Below are 25,114 nucleotides of genomic sequence, written 5' to 3'. Positions count from 1 at the left end.
TTCTTTTGCCAAGTTTCTATGGGAGCAGAGGGATCATTTTCTCCCTTTTCAAAGAGCAGGGTGAGCTGAGGCCTCGAGCTGGCAAGTCCTCTAAAGTCATTTTCAAAGGAAACCTGAACCAAAAGGCCATGTGGCTGGCAGAGGGTGGTGTCACTTTGTGAGGCTCTCTCTGGGGCTTTGGGTGGTCAGCCCCCACACGCTTCTCAACACGTGCCCAGGGCCTGCCGTAAGACCCTGCCAGAGGCCACTTCTGTCCAACCCCTGGCCTGAGGGCCCGGGGAGGGGCTCCACTCCACAGCCCCGCCCCACGGCCACCCAGGACCTGGAAGGGGGCAAGGGCGGCCTTTCTCCTCTGGGCCAGGGGCCAGGACCGCACTTGTCCTCACTGTTCTTAGACCTCATCCATCGAACTTGATCCTTGGGGTTTTTTGAGGTGAAATAAAACTAGGTGCCAAAGCAAGCCAGGGTGAACTTATGTCTGAATCATGGAATCATAAATGATCTAGTTAATCTAATCCTCTCACGGACAGGTTGGGAAAGGGAGCCAGAGGGGAAATGGTTGTCCCAGGTCACGCAGGAGGAAATGGGGGCCTTCCACCAGAGTTCTCTGGACAAAGAGCCCTTCTCCAGGGTAGGAGGTTTACATGGCCGGAAGCCGTTCACAAACCTTCTGAGTCTGTAGATACCTGTCAATCACCCAGCAGGTACCAGAAAGACTCTAAAGGCACCAAGGCTGAGAAATGTATGATGGGGTCAGACCTGCCTTCATACTTCCCCTGGATCCCAGTGAAGAGAAATTGCTTATGAAGCCAGGAGGCAAGATGAGCCTTCACAGGATGGGCAAATTCTCTAAGACACAGGGAAAGCAGGGACGCCCGTACCTTTGTGTCAGCAGGGCTAGAACTGAAGTCATTAGAACTCGGCCTAGAGGGCTGAGTGAAGAAACACAAGAGAACCAGCCAGAAAGAGAGGTGAGAGACCCATCTCACCTCCCCTGCCTGAGCTCCTCACGGCCCGGGTCTGGAGCCTGCGGTCCTCAGTCCATCCTGGTCTGGGGGCCAACAGCGGCTCCGGACCCAGCTTCCAGGAACCAGCCCCAGCCTCGGCCCCTCTGAGGCCCCCCACGGCCAGCAGCCACTCCTGTCCTTGAGCATCTCCCACTAGGTTACGAGCTGAGGACACCAGACCCATTTGAGTCCTGAGTCCTGATTCCAACACAAGGAAAGACCTCCGGAACGGAGCCAACTTGACTTTTCAACGTTTTATTCTTGTATTTGTACAGCTATATTTTACAACGCGGTAATGCAGTTTAGACACAGCCAAACCCTGTCTCCGGAGTAGTTCTAACACAAGCATGACGCAGAATGTGATGAGACAAACATTCCCAAAGAGAGCTTAGTTAGCGACGACTTCAAGTCCCTGTGTCTGCCTACACTTCAGAAGGGATGGCGTGCTCGTCCATCACTGAAAACTTCCATGAAAAAAGGCACCGTAGGACACGTTGTACAGGTATATACAAACCGAGAACTAGAACAAAACTACACATTTTTCCTTCGGTAGCTTTTTTTGTTCTTTTTGTTGTTTTTTTTTTTTTTAATACACACTTTGTAAATTGTAAACCTTCACTTGCAAAAAAATACAAATACACTGAGGCATTTTAGACAAAATATTTTCTTACTTATACAGATGCAATACTTAAAATATTCTCTTAAGTGCTCTTTCTCAATAAAGATTCTCAGATCCGTGTCTGCCTGCAGATACAAAATCGAGCCTTTAACACAGTTTTATATTTTTAATATATCTTTTTTAGGTTTATATATATTTATTTTATATATATATATATTTATATATTTACAACTCTGCCATATATTCCTTCACCTTTGGTTAAAAAAATTAAAGCCCTCTCTTTGATAACATACCGAAGTCTCTTCTTTTAAAAGAATGCACATTTACATACAAAAGAAACATCTGTTCCCACAAAACATATACATTCCTCATTTTGCAGACCAAGTCAAGTCAGAACTTTTGCATACTCCCCCCGCTCTGATATATAAAATGATTTCGCCTTTTGCTGACGTGGTTTGCCTTACACATAGGAGAAGAAGCAATATTATTTTCTTAATGTTTTATGGCAGTAGGGGAAGGGGAGCTGCCTTGGCTCCCGGTCCCCCCGCCCCTCCCCCCCCACCCCAGCCCAGCTATGATTTGCACTAGTGGATGAAAGAGGCACTACATCATGGGATGAACATCGTAAAGTGTTACAGTATCCTTTGGGTAGATTTCTGAGAAGGGACTCGAATGGAAAGCATCAACACTCCATGCTTCAGCAGGCCTTGGGGAGCTCCGGGGGCAGGTCAGTGGCGGACACACGGTACTGCACCTTGGTGTTGGTGATGGCGCCGTGCTTCTGGCGCAAGTGAAGACGCAGCTGGCTTTTGTGACGGAAATGCAGGTTACACTTCTCGCACTGAAGGAAAACCGGAGGCAGACTGTTAGCAGTCATCAACCCAGGGAACGTGTCATTGCTCAGAGACCCAGAGAAGGAGGGTCTCCCTCTGAGAGATCTGGGTAGCTCATCCCCCTCCAAGGCCAGGTGGAGAATTCTGGCTCCAGCTAAGGGACACATAAGCTTTGTGCAAATGGCCCTTCCCTGTCTTCTAACGTGTTCCGATGCCGCGCGCGCTTTTCCCCACCCAAGCACGTCGTTTCTTCCATGTGCCTTGGTTTTCCTTTCTGTAAAGGACTGAGGCAGTGCACTCTGAAGGTCACTGTTACCTCGACATCTGTGCATCTAAACTGCTAGCACATATTTATTGTATTCTTCCTGTGTACCAGCACCATCCCGACCCTTGAGTGGATCTGGTAACTGAGCACAACAGCCCCAGGAACACAGCTACATCCAGGCTCATTTTGCAGATGAGGAACCAGAGGCACCGAGAGGATGAACTAACTTGCCCAAGAACAAAATGCAAGTAAGAAGATTCTCACTCTGGGACTGATAAACAGTGGGTGAAAATAACCACATGTTGCCGGCTCACATTTGTGACACGGGTTAAGCACTCATTGGTTCGTTCTTGTGCCCAGCCCTACCTACAGTGACGCCACAAAGCCACCAAAGTCAGCATCACCTATCGGAGTAGTTTCTACACTTGTAAGCCGTGGGACTCTCTTTTCAAATTAAATAGAAACTCAAAAGGCAAAAGGGACGGCAGGATTCAAGAACCTCAGTGTTGTAAGGGGATGGTTTGGAAACTGCTCATCCACAGCATCCTTCTCAGGAAAAAAATTGTGGTCCACAGCGAGGGTCTGGGCTTGCCTATGGCCCCAAAAAGGTTGGTGTCAAAGTCAGAATAAGAACCAGACACCCCAGCTGCCCAGCCAGTATCTCCCCCGTCAGTGGCAGAGATTGGCAAAATGATTTCTAACTGGTGAAGAGCCAGATGGTAAATACATCGTGATGACAAGACTGCCCCTGTAGTAGGAAAGTACCCAAGGACAGTACGTAAACAAAGGAGCATGGCCGTGTCCCAGTAACACTTTCTTTATGGACGTTGAAAATTAAATTTTATATAATTTGCACGGGCCACAAAATATTATTTCTTAATTTTTTAGCCATTTGAAAATATTAAAACCATTTTTAGCTCACGAAATGTTCAGTAATAAGCCCGCAAGCCATGGTTGGCTGAAACCTTGCTCCAGAACACTATGATTCCAGTGGCCCATTCACGGCATCGTGTTGTGTAGCTGGCCACCTGCTCTTTCTTAAAGTGGCCTTTTCTCTTTTTTTTTCCTTCTGTCACCACATTTTTTTTTGTTTGTTTGTTTATTTGTTTCTTTTGAGAGAGGGACAGCGCAAACAGAGGAGGGGCAGAGAGAGAGAGAGAGAGAGAGAGGGAATCCCCAGCAGGCTCTGCACTGTCAGCACAGAGCCTGAAGCGGGGCTCAAACCCACAAACCGTGAGTGAGATCATGACCTGAGCCGAAATCAAGAGTCGGATGCTTAACCGACTGAGCCACCCAGGGGCCCCATCACCACACTTTTCTGATTCTCTTCTCACTCCTATAGCTGTTCTTTCTCAAACACCTTAGGTCCTCTTAGGTAGACAGGTAGCCAGCCCAACATAGACGCAAATTGTAAGAAGCCAGTTAGCATGGAATGAATGAATGACTCCAAAATCAATGGATCTCTAGTCTGGACCTCTGTCCTAAGGCCCAGATCACCTAGCCCATTACCCTCACTTTAAAGACGAGCAAACTGAGACATAGCCAATGTCAAGCAGGGTGTCTTTGACAGTTAGGCCCAAACCATGTCTCGTGACCTTTAGTTCAGTGGTCATCCCACCGTGTGCCTGAGATTGACACTAACAGCTCTGCTGGCTGCACCTCTACCCTCAACCCCTCCCAGGCCAGCCCACGGGGGTGACAAGAGGCTCACATACATGGTAAGGTTTCTCTCCCGTGTGGATTCGCAAGTGGCTCTTCAGAGTCTGAAGGTGCCGGAAACGGGTGCCACAGATTTCACAGGGATAGGGCTTCTCTCCAGTGTGGATGAGCACGTGGGCACGGAGGTGGGCCACCTGAACGGAAGGGCAAAGCATGAAAGGCTCCGCTGGGGCGGGCCGCGGCCCCCGCCCCCGGGAGCCCCTCGTCAGCACGCAGAGGCGGAGGGGTCCTTTCCCCATGGCCCTGCTCACTTGTACGAATCTGGCTCCACAGGTTTCGCATTTGTAGGGCTTCTCTCCAGAGTGGATTCGAGTATGGGTTTTCAGGTTGGCTGGCCGGTTGAACTGGGCTCCACAGATGTTACAGCGATAGGGTTTCTCACCTATTACCGAAAGGAAGGGGATAAAGAAAGCCATATTGGACAGAGGTCCCCGCAGTTCCGGGTCCCTGGATCTCAAAGCAAACTGCCCTTCCGGGGGCCACCCTCAGCGTTATCTCACTTGGAAGATGTCTGAGAGAGGATCCAGGGGCCTGCTTCCTGGCCACCACCCCCAACACGCGCACACACACCGGCACAGGCTGCGGGCAGCCAGGGTCAAGAAGCAGGCGGGGACAGAGCAGAAACAACACAGGCGGTGGGAGAGGGAGGGAGGGAGGGGGTTCCTCCCGGGAGGCCTTGAAACCGGCCATGTCATGAGGATTATCTAACTGCCGACTCAGAGGAGTCACTCTCCTCCTCTGGACCTCAGTTTCCCTCTCTGGAACCTGAGGGGTGAATTTAGACGACGTAGGAAGGCTCTTCTAGCTCTCGCCTTGGCTAAGACCGATACAGGAACCAAACCATTCGCCAGGAAGATACAATCAGACTGCTGTAGTTTGTCTTTTGGAGAAGACATGCTTTTCTGCTTATGGCAACTACAGCTGGACTCCATGTGCGAGAGGGCCGGGGCCTGAGTCAGAGTAGATGCTCAGGTGGAGGAAGCCGACAGAAGGGCTGAGCCTTCCTTCATGGGAAGTTGCTGGGATGACGGACACATTTAAAGTACCAAGGGAGAATCAACTCTGGACGACAATCAGGTCACTGGAAGCTACGTGGTAAAGGAATGGAAGTCGATCAGGAACAAGCCCTTGGAGGAAATCACAAGGCTTTTTAAGTTTTTTCCCGGCTTTACAAAAGCCAAACCTCCTTTGCCTCTCTCAGCCTTAGTTTCTTCGCTTGTACATTGGGATTAACTTTTCTGACTCCAGCGAAGGGAGAGACACAGGACAGAGCTTCTCAGAGAAAAGACAAACAATACAGGGAGTGGAATGAGTCACCAAGCAAAGACGTGACAGGTCTAGGCCCACATTCGGGTCAGGACGGGGCCTGCTCCCTGCCTCAGCCCGCTGGGGACCAGGGCCCCACTCTGCTTTCTCTACGGTTCTCTCCCCATCCTGGTCCCAGTAACCCTGACCAGCCGAGGTGGGGTTGGGGGGGCGCGGGGCAGGGCCATACCCGTATGCACAGTCTTGTGGCTGGCGAGGTTGCCCTTGTAGCGGAAAGAGGCCTGGCAGCGGTCACACTTGTAGGGTTTGTCGCTGTGGGTCTGCAGCGTGTGTCTCTTGAGCGAGGCCTCCTCAGAGAAGCGGCAGTCACACTCGTTACAGAAGAAGGCCCCATTCTCTGTTGGGAGGCGGGGACGGGGACACCAAAGTCACAATGAGGAAGGGAGGCAGGGCTCCGAGGTCACTTCTTCCCTCTGCGGCTGCACTCAAATTGATCCCCAACCTCCATCCACCCGACGCTCCCGAGAACCCACAGCCAGGGGCCTGTGGCGTTTTCTTTTTCTTAGCATTTAGAGTCCCAGTCGTGGAGGACAAAGGAGACAGATTTGAGTATTAAGGTACAGAAGGGAAACAAACCAACGGGTATCTACACGGCCTGTGCCAGCTTCAGGAAAGCTCAGCGGGCTCTTCCTGTCTAGAGAGCTCTGACAACTGACTTTTCTTATCACTGCATAGTTTTCTTGACATTCATACACAGGAGCCCTCGAGCAAAACCCTTCACCTCTCTGAGCCTGTCTGTGTCTCCATCTCCAAAGTCAGGAGAGCAACCCCCGTTGGCCTATCTCACAGGAGCATACTGTATCACGCAAAGCATTCTAGGAATGTAAGATATAAAATCCAATGACACTTGGAGGTCATTAAATGAGGAAGTAATGGTGAATAGGGTCACCCTGTATCTCTCTCTGGATTTCATGTCCCCCAAACACTTCTGTGAGATTGGGAGAGCCAACAAGGACGGGAAGTAGAAACAGCGGCCTAGAGAGAAGGGACAGGATGCAGAGAAAAGGCAAGTGGCCAGGGGGACAGATGGGGACAGTCCCTGCTCTCCCAGCTATACATCCATGACCCTGTGCCAAATCCCTCAGTGTGAGGGACTGATTTCTTTTCCTTTTGTGCTAACGTTTTGAAAATGACGTGTCATGGCAGGCGGTTCACCCCCGAGTAGGTATTACTGGGCTATCCTACTCCAGCCAGAGCTTGAGGGAAGAGATGGGCTTTTATCTGATAAAAACTGGGGATGCCAATCACAAAGTATCCAACACTTCGATTTAATAATTCAGTTCCACTAATCTAATTCCGCTAACATTAGCCGAGTTGCCTACTTCATGCTAGAAATTCTCTGGGATCTGTGGGAGACGCAGGAATGATTACGGTCGGCTGCTTGTCCTTACAGAATGCACGGCCCAGCAGGGGGGAACTAACACAGGTCAGGCCGTTGGGTCCCCAGCAGCCGAGAAAGCTCTGGGAGCTATAGCCAGCCCCACAGGTTACCTTAGCTGGAATGCAGCTGAAAAGGCTATTTGGTCATTCTCTCCTAGCCCAGATGAACTCAAACACCCTATCCATCGCTCCGGTCTGCCTGGTTCAAGAGGCCAAGAGTGGGGTGATGGACTGGTGATTGTCAAGTGCCAGTGACCTTCCAATCGGGGACTTCTCCCAGTCGGTAACAACAGCATACGTGAAATGGAAACGCGAACCCCACGGGCAGAGGCAGGGGCCTTCCTTCTTCCCGGCAAGGGAAGGGAAGGAGGGAAGGGGACTCACCACAGCTGGAATCCGAGTACTCAGACTGGGTCTCTCCCATCTCCTCGGGGAATGTGGGGCCGGCGGTGTGGAGGCACATCTCTGCATGCTGCGGGGACTGAGAGCCGCAGGATGTGCACTTGGGGGGATGCAAGTAGAGAGGCGAGTGGCTCTCGCTGCTGCTGCGGGGGGAGCCGGTCAGGGACCTGTGAGCAGGAGGAAAGAGAGCCTCAGCAGCTGGGCAGCGTAAAGCACCCCACTTGGCCTGGACGCTGCCCCCTCCCTTCCTGTGCTCAGGTGAGCCCAGAGCTGGGCTGCCTCGCTCTGGATGCAGGGCCACGAGAGTTATCCTCAAGCCTACCTCTAAACAACGTACGCCCTGAGATCCCTGACAGGGTCACAGTGGGCCAACACCCCGACCCAGGCCAGTCCCAGTCTGCAGGCTAGCTCAGTCCAAAGCGGGGGCGAGATCGCCCTGCCCTGCCAAGACCATAGAAGCTGCCCTGGGGATTCATGAAATGCTCTTCTGCTGCCGAGGGGATTTTCCCACTCTTGCTATGACAAAATAGATCAAAGCTTAATATGCTTCCTTACTTAGGCGAATTCAATCAGCGGGTGCTTACTGCACACCTCTAACATACTCAGTATTCAGGCAAGAAAAGAACACAGCCCCGCCTCCATCAGAAGAAGTGACCGCGTGGGAAGCCCTGACCCCAGGCCCGGACTGCCTGGGAAAGCACCTGTTGACGATGTTATTGAGCCGGCTGGCCTGTGGGATGGTGGAGTCCTCCCCGCTGGCGCTAAGCTTGGTTGGGGACTGGAGGTCAAGGCTCTCGGGCTCCATGGGCGGCTGGCAGGCCGGCGGGGCGGTGTAGGCTCGAGGGGAAAGGCGGCCCAGCTCCGCCTGCTCGGGCCCCTCTGGTTTGGCATTCTGGTTGAGGCTGTTGAGCACAATGAACTTGTACTTCTTCCAGTTGCAGGCTTTGGGGTCGGTGGGGCTCTTGGCCGGCGGCGAACCGGAGGTCTGGAGAATGCAGGCGTTCTTGCTGCTGCAGGACTCCGTGGGCGAGTTGGGCTGGCAGTCAGACTTCTGCGGGCTCTGCGGACTCACCAGACCCTTCCGGTTCAGGGGTGCACTGGGGGGCTCGAAATGCAGGGCGATCTCATCCTCGGAGGAGGGCCTCTCTTCCTCCTTGCCGGCCTTGTCACAGGGGAAGTATGGGGCATTCCGGGCCGAGGGGGCGGCCGGCTTGGGGCCCTCGGCCACGCCGTAGTGCATGTCACTGCGTGCCTCCTCTGGGGCGGCCTCCTTGGGCGAGTAGATGCTGCTGTGGCACACGCTGGGGGGCATCTCCATGGCCGGCCGGCTGTACTCGCCAGGTACGGGCCTGGCACTATCACAGGGGAGGGCCCGCTCCTTGGGGAAGGGGTTGGCCACGGGCATCCGGGCATCGCGCAGCTCCTCATCGGAGAAGAGGAAGCTGCTGACTGGGAGGTGGCTGTACACGGGGTAAGAGGCTGGCGGGGTGGACAGGCCGCTGTACAGGCTGGGGGCAAACGCCCTGCTCTCACACCCAGGGGCGTTCCTCAGCGGCAGGTTATTCTCCATCACCTCACGACCCCGATAGGCCATGATGTCTTGGGGCATCAGCATCCGGCTATTCAGAAACTCGTCACGGGGAGGCTTGATGGCAGGAACCATCTCGGCTTCACTGCAGGAGAAAACAGAGAGGGGACATGGGCCTCCAAATCAGAGCCGTTGAACAGAGGGCTTTCCCAGTGACCCCGGCATCTGTAACCACATTTGTGCTTGGGCAGCTTAGACGTAAGGGATGTGGCTCTGGAGGGGGGAAGGACTTCAGTTACAAGGCCTTTATGCTAGGAACCCAGCAATCTAGCCCGCAGCGGGGGCGACGAGACCCACAGAAGGGCAGCGAGTTAGCCACACAGTCTGTGCCTGCTTAGACGTGACATCTCATGTCTAGTCACACCAGTATACATGCGTGTGCATCTGTAAGTCCTCAGATATCCTAGAAGGGAAAGCAGCTTTGCCAGCCCTTATCTCGTCTCACCCAGGCAAAATCCTGCAAAGGGAGAAAGGTATTATCGTGCCCATTTTACACACACAGAAACCGAGGCTCAGGGAGGGAAGGATTCACGCAATCCTGGTGCCACGTGTTCTGAGGGTCCGGGAAAAACTGGTGCCCTGTTGAAGACAGGCCTCAGCCTCTGTGCTGGCTAGAGTCCTGGGCAAGTTGACTTTGGAGGACGGGTGGCGGATGCCCGTCCTGGAGGCCGTGGCTCTGAAGTGGCCAGACCTGCTTTCCAATTCTGCTGTGCCACTCAGCAGCTCCGTGAGCTGGAGCGAGTTATTTAACCACTCGGAGCACGAGGCCAGACCCAGTGAAAGCACTGGCAAAGGACAGCAATGATGCTCCTGCGACCATGATTACCCACAGGAGACAATGAGCTCTCACTGCCCGTACTTGAAGGGACATTATGTGGGCGAAAAATAGGCCAGCTCAACATGCTCATAGTTAACAGAGCTAGAACCAATGAGCAAAGGTTAAGGGAGCCACATTCCGGCTCGCCATAAAGCGGAGCTTTCTAACCGGCCAGGGGAGACCGTGTGGCTCTGAGAACACTGGGTTCCTGGCTCCTGGAGGTGTTCAAACAGAGGCTAGCAACCCTTCTGTGCGATAAGGGGTGCAATCACCCTAGAACAGCTGAATCAAATGCTTCTAAAAAAGTCAAGCCCTGAGTCTCTGCTCCACTTAGCCAAGCCCTTCACTTGATTGGCTCTCAGGTTCCTCACCTTTAAAGGACGGTCATGTCTGACCGGCCCTCAGGTAGGGGATTAGACCCAGTGAACTCAGGGTGATTCAGTAAATGGTCCTCTCCAGTAGGAGCCCGGCAACGGCAAGGTAAAAGGTGAGTAAAGCAGCCCACGTCTGCTTTACCAGCAGTCTGGTAGGGGAACTAAGGCGCCTATGTAAATCATTGTGACGGAAGTCTAAAGGAGAACTCAACTACATATGCAAATAGTTAAAACAGAAGGAAGGTCTGAAGGACAGGCCAAAGGCTTAGGAACACAGAGGAAGAGCTGGGGGAGGAAGAGTAGCCATTATAAAAACATCCGTGGGTGAGGGCTGGCATCCAAGCTAAGCCTGACAGGACGGGCAGGAGGAGAGGACACGTCAAACGAATAGAAGAAAGCAGGAGGGAAAGCACAGGGCTTCTCTGGAGAGCACCACCTGCCTGGAGCCCAAGAATTAAGAAGGCGGAAGTGTGCCAAAAATTGTGGAAATGTAGGTTGTGCATATCACAGAGGATCCTGTATGCAAGCGTTACCAAGGCTCTCTGAAGGCCTCCAGCCCCGCGCCAGCTCACCTGGCCTTGATAAACTTCCGGCAAGTGTCCACAACGTGCTCCATCTGCAGGTACATAGCCGTAGCCATCACGGCCATGATATTGCCCTCCCGCAGATTGAGCCGAGACGTGTACATGAAGTCCAGGAGGATGCAGAACCCCTCGGGGTTGATCTCAGGATCCAGGTTGATCACGCTAAGGTTACATTTCAACTGGTCTGTGAAGATGCTATAGAACAGGCCGCTATAAAACAAACAAACGTCTCACTATCACAGACAGAATTTGCCATCAGTTACAGTCAGTGTCAGGGCTCCGCTCTCTCCCCTGGGCCTTGCTCCAGAATTTCTGTGGCAATTAATAATAACTGCCATTTATGGAGAGCTAACTAAATGCCAGACAGTCATTAAGCACTTTACATACATTATCCTGTGTTCCTCACAACCTTGCAAGGTAGATATTATCATTCTCCCCTTTACGAATGGGGGGACAAAGATCAGAAGTTAAATGATTTTCTCAAAGTCACAGAAGCTATTTTCCTTATGGTCTTAAATGCATGGATCATCAGAGTGAAATTCGGCGTTCATTTGCCGTTACCATTTTTAGTCTCTAGCTTTGAGATAAACATTTCTCTTCCTATGATCCTTATTTTTAAAATGCCATTGTATGTTTTTAGAAACAAGTTGCGTGTCGATGAGAAATAAATAAAATGATGCCTACGTGTACAGTCTACTGATCTTCTAAAAGTCTATAGACTTCCGTAAGGTCAATAGTCCTCGAAGACACAAGTGAAACTTCAGGCCATGACTCCAGCTACCATGCTGTCTGATGGAGGAAAGAGTACTCAATCACAAGTCAGGATTCTGGGCTGTCGTCTGGATTCTGCTCTTTCTTAATGGGTTGCTGGAAGCGAGCCAGAATTTTACCAGGAAGTAGCTGTGCAACCTTGGGTGAGATACTTAACCTCTCTGCACCCTGCTTTCCTTATCTGCAAACCAGGAGCCACAGTGTCTACCCGACAGGGTTGCGGCAAGGACGAAAACATAATGGGTACATAGAATGATGCCTGGCACACAGTAAGCACTTGGTGAGTATTTTCTATTACTTTTATTTCTCTATAAATCTCTGGTTTTGCCACTGTTAAAAAATAGGTGCTTGGGACGCCTGCATGGCTCAGTCGGTTAAGCGTCTGCCTTCGGCTCAGGGCATGACCTCACGGTTCGTGGGTTCGAGCCCCGCGTCGGGCTCTCTGCTGTCAGCGCAGAGCCCGCTTCAGATCCTCTGTCTCCTTCTCTCTGCCCCCCCTCTCAAAAATTAAACATTAAAAATAAAAACAACAACAAAAACCAAAAACAGGTGTTTGCTGTAGATGTTGAGTGAGCTCTCAGCTAGCAATAGAGATCCCTGACTTTATATCGGCTCACCTATCTGCATCTTTGTTTCACTGTCTATAAAATGGAGGTAATGCCTCCATACCACAGAAGGCCACTGCAAAGATCCAGGGAGAAGATGTAATATAGAATCGCTCTGGGGGGCCACTGGGTGGCTTCGTCAGTTAAGCGTCTGACTCTTGATTTTGGCTCAGGTCATGATTTCACAGTTTGTGAGTTCAAGCCCTATGTCGGGTTCTGTGCTGACAGTGTGGATGGAAACTGCCTGGGATTCTCTATCTCCCTCTCTCTCGGGCCCTCCTCTCTCTCTCTCTCTCTCTCTCTCTCTCTCTCTCTCAAAATAAATAAATAAACTTAAAAAACATAGTTCTGTGTATGTGAAATACTTGGCAAATATGAAGAATCGGCCGGCTCACTCTTCCTAACTTACACATATACACCCTGAAACACCCATGGAAATACAGCCACAGGATTAACCGCATGTAGTTACAGAATAAAAGGGCAAAAGATATCAAATTCACTTGCTTACAATATTGTCAACCCCCCTCTGACTTCTTCTAACTGGAGTTATTCTCCATGTTATTGTCCAAACACATCCTTTCTTGGGATAGTATACGATTTCTTCTCCCTCTATTCCCACAGAACAGAAACTCTTTCTTCCCCAGAAGCGCGTGCATTCATTCGCTCCCTGGGAACCTACTCTGCCAGGCCACGGGCTGAGGTCTGGAGACAAGTGCCATGTAATTCCGAACACAGCCAAAGGCCCGCCTGTTCTGCCTCGCTGCCCGCCCACCCTGTCGGCTCCCCTTTATACATCCGTCTTTCCCCTCCAGACCCCTCACCTGCAGGCCATGAGGACTGTCTTATGGGCTCTGAACTGCTCGCGGCTCACCACGATGACAACATCGGTCAAGATGTCACGGCTCCGCAGGCGGTTAAGGTTGAGAAGAACGTCGCTGGCATGGCGAGTGAACTGGATACAGCTGTCAGCCGGCGAGGCCATTTTGTCTTCACCTGGAAAGCAAAGGGTCAGACTCTTGTTGGTTCCCCAGCACCCGACTCCTGTTTGCCAGGAGTGTGAGAACAGGAGCCTCGGCCTGCTAACATGTGGGATGTAAACCGAGGTCCCTCGGGTTTGGTCTTTGACCAATTTGTGGCCCATCTCTGGGCATCTGTAAGATGAGAAAAATCATGTTTATCTAACAAGTGGGACTAGAAAAAAGCCTTTCGGGGAAAGCGGACGTGAATGAATATCTGTGGAGCGCTTTTCCCACATACCAAATACTCGGCCGGGCACTGAGAGGCAGTAAGTGTGTGACAGGGGAGAGAAACCACACTTGGAAGGTTAGCAAGCCAGCTTTACCTTTTGCTAGCTGTGTGACATGGGGCAGACTGTTTATGGTTTCTGGGCTCTGGTTTCCCCAAATGGGGGGAAGTAATACCTATGTGTTTGTAAAATTTAGAGATATGTGCCTGGGCTATAGTAGGTTCTCAAAAATCACAGCTATTCTTGTCCGAATCTCATTTCCTTATCCCAGCCACCATCTGTTCTCTCCTCTTTTAGGCTTTAGAATTGTCTGAATGTACTTCAAGCACCCAGCGTGCTGCTGGAGCATAGTAGGTGGCTACATTGGATCCGAACCAAGAAATGAGAGAGGGTGTGAATGATCACACGACGGTGAAGACAGTCTAACACGGGGGTGAGTGGGTGAGGCCTGGGAACGATGCAGAAGGGAACTGGCTATTCTTTATCTCATCTAATGAAAAGTGGCCAAGTTCACAGCAACACATGCATTGGCAAATTTCAAAAGAAACAGTTTGTCCACAAAGTTTTAAAGCATATAATTAGATTTACTTACCCAATGCCTTGATTCACAGTCCAAAATGTTGCTTAAAATCTGCAGGGAAGAGAAAAAAGCAAAGAGAAATTGATTTCATGAATGTTAGATTGTCCACTACAGTCTTATTTTAGGACACACGTATTTGGTTCTACTTTGATAGCTGCAGCCTGCCAGCTGGAGCGGTTTTACCACAAGCCAGCAAACATTTTTCCAGGTCTGCGCTTGCGGAAACAAAGGCACCCAAAGCTATGCAATAATAATGTTTTTATCCTGACTACCGGGAACGCAATTGCACACATTAAATACATGTACATATACACACACCGTTCCTGTCTCAAAGTAAAAAATGTATACCAACCAAAGCCCGCCCCCCCCCCCCCGCCCGAGTTTATGGGAAAGAAAAATACAAGAAAAGTGGTTCTTTCAATATCAATGAGAATGATCCTTCAGGGGGGCCTTAAAGATGTGGACAGTTTTCAAAACCTGCTAAAATATTATCTTTGAAGTCTTAAAATGATTTCTCAACATCTACTGGGTCAATATCGTTTATCCCCATTTCGCTGCTGACAAAACTGAGGCCCAGGAGTTCAAGTGGTTTGCTTAGGACAAAAAAGGTATTAAGAAACACTTAATAACCACAGGATCTGCAGAATACACCCCGAGATGGCTTAGCTATGCTTTCCTTGAGAATCTTTGTCTTTTTCAAAGTTTCTTCTTCTTTCCCTCCTGGGTCTGAGACCATAGTACTACAAACTTCCAAGCTTGTGCTCCCTCTGCTGGTGAAAGATTTAATTGTGTGCTTTGACTGAGAACTGGCCAGGGAGGACTCATGGAATATGTACCCGCTCCAAACTGGTTTCTCTGAAACAAAATAATTTTAAAGCACAGGTGTAGGACTCTTATTTATGATCACATGTGGGCTGCAAAATAAAACAGTATCTGAATCCTTTTCAGCTCCCCCCCCCCCCCCTTTCAAAATCATAGCCCTTTAGAGCTATTTTCCTGGTAAAGGGGCCTGAGGCCAGGGAGGTCATGTTGGGCCACGTAGATGGTTAGTGGCCCAGCCCTAGGTCTTCTGGCTCAAGTTCCTGTCCCTTTTCCAAATCAGCCTACGTGCTGTAGAACATGCAAGACAGCACCCTAATGTGGGTGAATCTCATTCTTAAGTTCCTTCCCCCATACAAACACTTTGCCCCCATTCCAGGCTGCTGAATCTTACCAAATGAGCACTCTAAAATGAGAGGTTTCCTTGAGTCTGTAACCAAACACTCTGACATTTCTCTGTGGTCCCAAGTGCCAGTCACTCAGTCCCATCGGCTTCAAGGTTAGTGTGTGCATGTGAGTGAGTGAGGATAAGGGAAGGGAGTGGGGGAAGGGAGAGGAAAAGAAGGAGAGGAAAGAACCTATTTCCTCCTCTCCCCATCCTAACTCAAGACGGGCAAAGAGAAATACACTGAACTGTCCTAACCAAAGTTCAAGGATTGTGTCTGTTGAAAAAGAACAGTGGAGACACGTGAGAGGTTCATTTACAAACCGTCTTCTCTTCCCCCGGTGCAAAACATCCCTGAACACTTCTGGAATATCTAAGGTTCTCCTTTAGCCAGCTTCAACCACCAGCTCGCTTGTGGATTTCCACTCACAGATTTTTGGAACCACAGGAAGCCCAGATCTGCCATTTCACCTTGACAAGTGGCAATGACTCACTCCATATGCAGATCGAAGCAAACAAACAACACGTTCCCACCTCCTGCCCCCTGCGGGTGGGGTGGGGGTGGGGGTGGGTCTGTCAGCCAGGCCCTGGGGCTGGGCACTTTTCATCCTAAACCTCTGCCTGGCTTGGTCAAAAACAAACGCACATACACTGAGGCTCACATCCTTATTAAGCCCACCTCTTCTTCAGCTGGGTCTATCTTAGGGGGCCTCACAGCTAGTGAGTGTGTGTTACGGTGGATGTGGGAAGCAATGCCTCCCTCTATTTGCCACAAGTGTGGAAGGACCCCTAGCAGCTGCTTTGTTTCCTACAGACCACTCAGGCCTTCCCCATCCATCATCGTATGTGATCTTTATAACAGCCCTGATTTACTGGGGAGGCCACCAACGCTTCATGGGATAAGCCTTGCCCAAGACTGAAAGCTAATCTCCAGCAAAGTCCTGGACAAACTCTGTCTTACTAAGCTTCAGCCGGAATCCCATGGACGCCACACACAATACTCATTACACAGAAACAACCGCCAAAAGAACAGGGCTGTCAAAGGGAAACTGACAACTGCAAGGGCCCAGACGTGGGCTCCCCCCACCCCTACCCCGCCCCAGCCGCAGTAACCACGAAGTGAGACCTAAATATTGTCTTTCCACCCACACACTTTCTCTCCTCTGCCTTTTCCCTCGGGATTTTCAATTCGGCACCTTGAGGAGAAGGCAGATCTTTTAGAGGAGCTGGAGAAGAAAAACGAGGGACCCTCTCCCTGTACAAAAGGCAGAGAGGGAAGAGAAGGCAGCCGAAGGAGAAGGCAGAGAGACAAGAGAGGAGGGCAGAAAAGAACGAGAGCCAGGTTAAGAGAGAGAGAGTGAGCCAACACGAAAGCCCCCATCCACCCTTTCCCTGTCTCTCCCGCTCGGCGGGCACTGCGCTTCCTCTCACAGGCTCACACGGGCACAAACCGGAGCCCTGCGCGCCACAGCAAGCCCGGGCAGATGCGCCCACCCCGACCTTACCGTACCTGCCCGCCAGGGACCGCCCACCCCCGGGCGTTCTGTGGGCGCCGCGGCCCATCTGCCTCGAAGCCCCCGCAGGCGCGTCGGAGGCCCCGTGGTGAGATCGTGGCAACCTTTAATTTGGTTACATTCAAATAAAACGTTTCGTACACTTCGGTAGCTAACATTGTGTGTGCCTTTTTTTTTTTTTTTTTTTTTTTTCCTGTTACGCTGTCAAGGCAGTGGGCAGTGAGGGGAATGGCACAGCCCTCTCATTCCCGGAACGTAGTCGATCTCAGCTCAGCGGATTTCACAGAACACTCTCTGCCTATCGCCGGCTCCAACGAGAAGTAACTTTCCAGGAAGCTGCCGGCCCCCGACGGCCGCCAGGATCGCTGCCTGCGGCGCGAGGGCCGCCGGGGATTCACCCGGGGAGGGGGGGGCGCCCAGGGAGGCTCGCGGGGAATAGGCACACTTTCCCCTAAATCCCTCGCCGGCGCCCGATCCAGGATTCTGAGTTCACGCGGTCCAACCCTTCCCCCACAAAAATTTTATACATGGGGAAAGTCGCACAAGTGAGTAGCAGAGCCGGTCCAGAACCCAGGAATTCGGGTCCAATCCGAAACTCATTTCAGGACTTAGAATTGCCTAATTCTGGTGTTTGTTTGCCTGGTGCGTCATTTATTTATTTATTTTTCTCTCTTTTTTTTTTTTTTCCCTTTCTCTCTTTTTGCTTGCTCCACCCCCCCACTCCCCTTAAGGGGCTGGTTATAGGCCAGGCGTCAAAGTAGAAAGATGGGAGTCCCTAGGACTGAGGGTCTCCAGCCAGTGCGCACCAGCCTACCTGGAGCAAAACCAAACCGAAAGCCCCTTCCGCCTACGTTGGCAAGTAGGGGAACCCTACTCAGCTCGGTTTCCGCCCAAAGTCTTTAGAATAGGAGCTGCCAGGCCAAACCTGGCTAGGTTTCGGGATTTCGGAATCCGATTTCTCCGAAACACGTAGAGACGCGGTTAGGATTGCGCAGGGACCGGGGCGCTGACCCCAGCGCGCGCATGGGCGCGCTCCTGGATTGCCTAGCTTTCTCATGGCCTTCCTCGGAATTATAACCCCTGGGCGCCCTCTCCTAAGTGGTCCTAGTAGTGGGCTCCGAGAGTAATTTTCCGGGGCGAGGGGCACGAAAGACGTAGCCCCTGAGGCCATAGTCCTCTCCTAAAACCCGCGGGTGGTCTCTCACTGCGTCGCGCATCCCATCAGCGGCGGAGGCGGGGTCTGGGCGGTAGGTAAAGACTGGGCCTCGTCCGCCTCATAAAATCTTACTTGGAGGCTTTCTCATCCCTTCGCCCGGTGGAATAAAGGTGAAAGCGAAGGTTGAAATTTAATATGGAGTGGGGTGAGTATCTAGGAAGGGAAGTTAAAATTAAGTACATGCACTTATTGGAAATTAGGAGTCCCGTGGTTCCGGGAGCTAAAACCTAATCATGTTTTACCGCTGCTTGACACTAGAGAGAGCCCTCCATCAAGGCTAGAAACCGACAATATCCATGTAGCCCCGCCTCTCCTTCCCATTGACCTACTTTAGACACAGGCTCCAGATTTGGAGAATGCCTTTCACATCCCCCCCCCCACCTTTCTCTATCCCGGCCGGCCTTTGGATTATTGGTAATCTAATAACACCAATAACTCTCTGAGAAATCCAAAGGAGAATCTGGAAGTGCAATGCACTGTTTGGGGCGGGGGGGGGGGGGGGGGACGAGGAATTTTAATTAAAGCTGGAGCTGCCGTAGTGAAACCAGCATCAGGGCTCTTGCCCAAGCGCTCCCTTTCCGCGCAGCTTCTCAGCTAACTGGCTGCTCCAGTTTAGCCACAGTGGTCCAGCGATAGGGGGTGGGGTTAAACCGCGCGCTTGTTTTCGTTTTAAGGGAGAAACACTGTTCGCTCTCTTGACTGGGGGGCGGGAGAGTGGAGTAGACAATAAATGAAAGCGAATTTGATAACGCGGTAGCCTCGGCAGGCGCTTTGGATGACCGAGGTGTTCGGGGACATTGTGTCCTGACTTTATTTCTATCACGTTTCCTGCCAACAGCGCTCTTTGAAGCCTGCAAGCTTCTAGGAAATGCAATAAAATAGAGGGATGTGTTTTATCATCAAGATCTGAAGAGGAGCTGCAGAAGGGACGCTCCCCATGCGCCCAGCTCGCGACAGCCTTCCAGAAAGAGCCGGCAGACAATGCCAACAAACTACGTCCCTAAGCAGAGATATCTCGGTCATCCAGGCTGGACTGGGCTCTGCCTTTGCAAAAAGGCTGCCGGGGGAGGGGAGCGGCATGATGTCCCCAAGCAAACAATGCCTTTAAAAATCCGATCTGGACAGAAGTCAGCCAAGGTCTTTATTCACCTTAATGAAGATGGAAGGCACTAACTGTCCTTGGAAAGCGATGAGTCAAACTTGACCGCTCTTCAAACACATCCCCAGATTCGTTTCCAACCCGAACAGAGGCGCGTTTCTCCGACGCGGCCTCCGACAGTTCCCGCAGTGGGAGAGGCTGAACTCGATTTCCTAGGACCAGGGAGGTGGAGACGGCAGCACCTCCCGCGGGTGTGCGTCGCCGGCGGCCGTCGCTAGGGGTCGCCGGCACCCGTACGCGCGCTTTGCCATCTTAAGTTTTCAGCTCCAAGAAAATAAAACTTTGCTTAAGAAGAAACTATTGTGGCCAAAATTCTACAGGGATTACCCCCTGCTTGTCCATATGACCCCCCTGCCATCTTCCTCACCCCCCTCCATAACTGATTTCTGGTCAAGTCACTAAGCAGCGTGGAAGGAAGGGGAAGACAGTTATTTCAGTATCCAAATGCGAGCCTGGGGCGAAGCGAGGTACATCTCTGCAAGTCTAGGGACTGGGACCTAATCACCCGCTAACACAAGCACCCTCCTCAAGATCTGAGACCGCCACCCTCATCAGTACATTAGGCTGTCCGTACCTGTCACTGAAAATCTTATGCCATACTTTCTGAAACTCTTCCAAGGCACCTGGGTAACTGTTTCCAGCTACGCTGACCTGAGACATTAAAACCATGGATCTCACTGCTGCTGCTTTCTCTTAGGTACTCCAAAGGAGCAGAGATAAACTCGTCTTTGACTTTATTTAAGTCACTGACCTGGAATTCAGAAAGTAAAAAATCTGTCCCAGTTAGGGTACTAACTCACCGGTAACAGACCACCCTCATGAGGCCTGTTTCCTCAGTTGTCAAGAGCTTTATGTCCTAGAGTCCCCAAGGCTTCCCGCCACCCCCCACACTTCACCCAGGGAGAAGCCACGGAGACAGAGAGATAGTGTATTCAATACGGGTTATCTTAAGGTTCTCTTAGTGGAGGCTGATGCCCCTCGCTGGGGGACCGTGGACAGGACAAGCATCTGGAGGATTCCTAATCTCCATCCATCTTACCAAAACTTTGGAGGCCGGATGTCATCCTCACTGGATGGTCTCCTCCTCTGTCAGTCCTAGTACCTGATGGGGATACTTGGGAGACCCGAAGGTGACAGGGGCTGCCCGCCGCCCCAGACGGGGAACTCGGCTACGATCTACCACTAGGTGGCAGACTCAGTACGTTCGAAAATTACCGCGCCTCCGCAGCCTTCCACAACCGACTGTCCCCGGCTTTTCTTTTCTTTTTTTTTTTTCTTTCTTTCTTTCCTTTCCTTTCTTTCTTTTATGATCTGTTAGGGGGAGGAAGTTGCCTCTGTAAGCAACTCTGCAAAACGTTTAATTTACTGGATGTAATTCCGTTCTTCCCGATGCGCACTCCTCTAGCAGCCACAACACGGTATCTGGAGCTGCGTTCACAAATTATACGGTGATTTTTTTCCAGCCGGAAGGGCTGAATATATTAGAAGGGAGGAAAGGGAGCGCTTGTCTTCAAAAAGCAGAGTGGAACTCGAAGGTATTAGCAGAGTTTCTTGCCAAATACTGGTCGACCCGGGAATCAACTCCTGATCCCCACGGAGAAAAGGGGCCCTGGAGGCCAAGGACCGGGCTCCACCCAGGCTTACAGCTCTCGGCCAAAGACCCCACCGAATTATGGTCTTTTGGTGGGGCTGCTGGTCACAGGCTGGGAGGCTGGGAGGCTGGGAGGACTGGGAAGAGCCATTCCTGGCTTCCAGTGAGTGGGAAGAAGAGAAAAGGGCCAGCTTCACCACAACACGGCACCCTCGGCCGGATCACTGCGGCGGCATTCCCACTTGTTGCGCAGTGCAGGAAACCGGCACGCGCCACACTATTTCAACTCCCAGAGAGCTCCAAACCCTGCTAGACTGGCTTACCATTGCCCCCACGCCGTCCACAAACCTGCGTCCCCAGCCCAGCCCCCATATACACCACCACCATCACCGCCAGCAAAACTGCAGGACTTCCAATCACTGGTTTGTTTTTACACCAACACATTCCTCCTTCTGTCAGTGTCAGACTGGCAACAGAATTCAGGTGCTCTGAGAAGTCAAGTCCAAGGGGGAAGGAGGCTACCTCCGTCTGGAGAACTCACCTAAAAGCCAACTAGGCGACCCTCCGCGGGCGCGCGTACACACACACACACACACACACACACACAACACACTCGGAACTTCTTTGCCTGTTATGACACTATCCTAGCTGGAAAGCAACTCTTTTCCTCCCCATTTGAGAGATCTACTATAAAGTCCTTTTTGTTTTTAAAGGTAGTTTTATCTCCTTTTTCTAAAGAAAAAAATCCTCATAAGGTCATTTCACAATGTTTTTCAAATATTTGACTTTCGCAAATAGAGTTTCACCCACCGAGGGGTGGCGCTGCCGCACCACCACCTCCGAATCTCTAAGTTTTTCACAATAAAGTGGGTTGTGAGTGTGGCTACCGGGCAGGGGAGAGAGGGAAGGAAGGATTTTGACATCTAGTCCTGGCTACCCTTTTACTCAACCAATAACTGGAACTCTTCAGGGCTCAGCAAACGACAGCTTAAGAGTTTTGAGTCCCATTCCTGTCCACCAAACCCAGAATAAATTGGAGAGTCTTTTCAAGAAAGCATGGGGTAAAACCCTTCAGAACAGCACAGACGAAAAGGCCAATTGGAGAATTCCCTCTTCTGGCTTCCTTCTCCTTCAAGCTGCCCCGTTTACCAACAGCTTCTGGCCTTATTGTCACTATCAACAGACCCTTAAAACCAGCCAGTGCTTGGGCCTGCAGTATTGGAGAGTCTTCCAAATAGGATATTGGAAACTTCTATTTATAAGTGGGGGGAGGGGGAAATATTTCCCATCTACAGGTTTCTATTTCAGCCTGAGGACTCAACTGCAGCCATGTAGCAAGGGAATGCCCATCTTCTGGCACACTCTTTCCATTTCCTCCTCCCCTCTGAGACAATATCCTTTCTCCTTAAAAAGAAAAAAAAGGTATATATTTTAAAGCAAGAATGTGATTTCACCTCATTCCTTTGAGCTCATGTTTGCTACCTCCAGGAATAGCGTGTGGACTAGGGCCAGATGAACTTCAACTTGGGCTGCAGATTTACGAGGTTCTGTTCCAGTGCCAAAGGCTCTTGGTAGTAAATAGTGAGCAAAATAGATACCTGTCTCCTGACAGATCTTGCCGGCCCCCCTCTTATTTTTTAAAGTTATTTATTAAAACCACACACACCTTGCAAAGAAAAAGGGAAACTGACAGTCTCTGTAGAGGAAGCCAGTGGCATCGCTCAGAGCCACAAACTGTATTTCTAAACAGCCCTTTCCCTGGTTCCCTCTGTCCTGCCCCACTTTTTTTTTTTTTTTTTTTTGACAGAAAAAAAAATGCATGTATTGACACTTAGAAAAAGTAAAGAGTGACAAGATTTTCCTCCTGGAAACTATAACCTGAATGGAAAAAAAAATCCATTAAAAAATTAAATTAGTTTCCTGTAGCTGGTGGTGGTGGTGATGGGGATGTCCAGCTTTCTGTGATCATCTGTGAGGGACCCAGTAACAGCTCTGGACTTTCGGTATCCTGTTTGGGGTTTTTCTCCCTGTTCAGCAGTCTGGACCCTCACCACCAAGTCTTAACCATTGCAAAAAGGGGCACCCTATAGAAAGGTCTTTTCTTCTCTTTTTCTTTCTTTCTTTCTTTCTTTCCTTCTTTCTTTCTTTCTTTCTTTTTTTCTTTCTTCCTTTCTTTTTAAAATCTATTGGGTTGTGTTTTTGTTTTCCATGGGAGAGTTTTAAAACTCATTATTGTAACACTAGTTCCATTTTTCGCCAGAGTTCCAATAACACAGCATCATAAAGGCAACGCAATCCACAGTTCTCAAGACACTGACCACGGTCACTACATCCCGCAGCGGGGTGGCCCCTAGCTCCCGCTGCCCAAGAGCCCAGCCGATTTCCGAGGCTCCAACTCCCCACCCGCTCCCGCCCCGGGCCGCCGCCGCCGCCGCCGCCTTCCCCCATTCCTACTCCCTCCAGGAGAGCCACAGGTTGCAAATCCAACCAACCTCGCAATCCGTTTTTGCAAAATCACTCACAAAGATCTCCCTTTCGCGCCCGCGCCCCCTTCTCCCGCGCCAGGCCCCCCACCCAGAGCCACAGAGTGCCCTTCTCTCCTCCCGGGTCTTGCACGTAGGAACGCGGGCTGGGGCTGTTTGTTTTTCCCCTCGCCCAGTGCAAGGACCTCGAGAATCTGAAGCCTGATGTCGGCTACTCTCCGGCTGGCAGTTGTCTTTTTACAAAGCTCGCACGATGGGAAAAAATAAGACAAAATTTAGGAGAGGCGGGGAACAGCCATTGGGAGCTAACACCGAGTCACGCAGCGCCCAAAACACAAACACCGCGACCGCCAGAAATCCCGCCACCTTCCCGCTCGTCTGGGCCGTCCGGTGAAGGTTCCCGCAGTCCCCGCACGCTAAACGGCACCGCAGGTGCAAACGCGCACCCCTTTGCCACCCACCCCCCAAATCCTTGTCCCGCCACCAGCCGCTCTCCTCGGGATGGGGAGAGGGAGTGAGCGGGGTTCCTGACTCCCTCGACTGCAACATGAAAGAATAATTTTCAAAGTATTCAACATCCCCGCCCCCAGGCAAGCTAAACCTCCCCCAAAACACAGGGTAAGGGGACACCAAAACACTCGGATCTCGTTAGGAAGATCGCGGCTCTAAAAGGAAATAGTAGAAACGATACTTCAACTGGGTTTATGGGGAGGTGGGGGGAGAGAAAAACAAAACCCGAGGAGTTCGCTTGCATTTTTCCTCCCAAATCTCGGCTCGGAGGCAGGGAATCTAGAGGAGCGAGGCCGATGGAAGGGAGCCAGCGGGGCGAGCGAGCGGGCAGCCTCCCTCCCCGTCTCCCGGAGTCACCCAGAAGGACGGGAGCGGAGAAGGAAGGAGAGGCGAGGGAGAGGAGGAGGGAGGGAGGGAAGGGGAGGCAGGAGCGAGGGAGCGAGGAAGGCAGTTTGCAAGCTAGAGAAGAGGGAAAAAACACAGCCGCCCGAATCCAGCGAGATCACAAGCCGTACGCAAGCAGCAGCAGAAAGAGCGAGAGCGCGAGCGCGCGTCCTCTCCGTCGTCTGGGGCCAGACAGCCCCCAGACTTGCCCGGAGCACCCCCCCAAAACACTGTCTCGTCCTCTCGGCTCCGGCCGCCCCCTAATTCCCCTCCTTCCTCTCCTCCACCTCCTTTTCCAAAACCAAAACAACACCAGGGAGGGTGGCAAAAGCCTCCCCAAACCGGCCGATTCACTCAAAGACAACAAGAATAAAATAATAAATATATAAAAATCTATATCCTAGAGTGGGAGAGACGTGGGACTAATCTTCGGCATTTATTTTAACACCTGACAGCTAGAATAAATAAATATATACATTTATATCAATAGATACACATAGGAAACTTGGAGCCAAAGCATTTGGCAAGAGCGGAAAAAAAAAGAATTAAAAGGTAAAATAATGATCATGAGCAGCGGCGGCGGCAGCGGCACCAGCGGCACCAGCGGCGGCGGCGGCAGCAGCAGCAGCGGCAGCAGCAACAGCAATAATCACCTGGTGTCCGGCCTTTCCTAGAAACTTCTTGCATCACCACTTCTAAGAACCCCAGTTCTAAGAATCAACAGAGCTCAATTCTCGGAATTTGAGCTGCGGACTTTACCACTGCTACGTGGCAGGGGAGGACTCGGTGTCAGCTCTCCGGGACTTTTGCCTCTCCTGGCCCATGGAAAGCCCTCAAAGCCACAGTATTTTTCCAGTTCCAGGAAGATTTCGAATTCTTCAGCGTCTGGACGTCTCAGATTTGGGGGTTCCTGTTGGAGGCTGGAGGGGCCAGACGG

At 51.3% G+C, this 25,114-nt stretch overlaps 1 protein-coding gene across 2 annotated transcripts; it reads right to left on the bottom strand.

Annotated features, from left to right (window-relative positions):
• BCL6 (BCL6 transcription repressor) lies at nt 1-25,031 on the bottom strand. Of its 2 annotated transcripts, none has more exons than XM_007083565.2 (10): nt 24,831-25,031; nt 14,129-14,167; nt 13,112-13,283; nt 10,903-11,124; nt 8,253-9,224; nt 7,534-7,718; nt 5,939-6,106; nt 4,695-4,825; nt 4,440-4,577; nt 1-2,467 (listed from the first exon to the last, which is right to left on the bottom strand). In XM_007083565.2, the coding sequence occupies exons 3-10, from the start codon at nt 13,270-13,272 to the stop codon at nt 2,324-2,326; spliced, it is 2,121 nt and encodes a 706-aa protein (XP_007083627.1). In that variant the 5' UTR covers nt 13,273-13,283; nt 14,129-14,167; nt 24,831-25,031; the 3' UTR covers nt 1-2,323. The 2 variants fall into 2 exon arrangements, with proteins under 2 accessions (XP_007083627.1, XP_007083626.1); XM_007083564.2 differs by lacking the exon at nt 24,831-25,031 and adding an exon at nt 15,330-24,785.
• Between the last annotated feature and the right edge of the window lie 83 nt (nt 25,032-25,114).

This window comes from Panthera tigris, chromosome C2 (genome assembly GCF_018350195.1).
Source record: "Panthera tigris isolate Pti1 chromosome C2, P.tigris_Pti1_mat1.1, whole genome shotgun sequence".
Taxonomy (NCBI): domain Eukaryota; kingdom Metazoa; phylum Chordata; class Mammalia; order Carnivora; family Felidae; genus Panthera; species Panthera tigris.
This window is presented reverse-complemented; position numbering and strand designations above follow the sequence as displayed.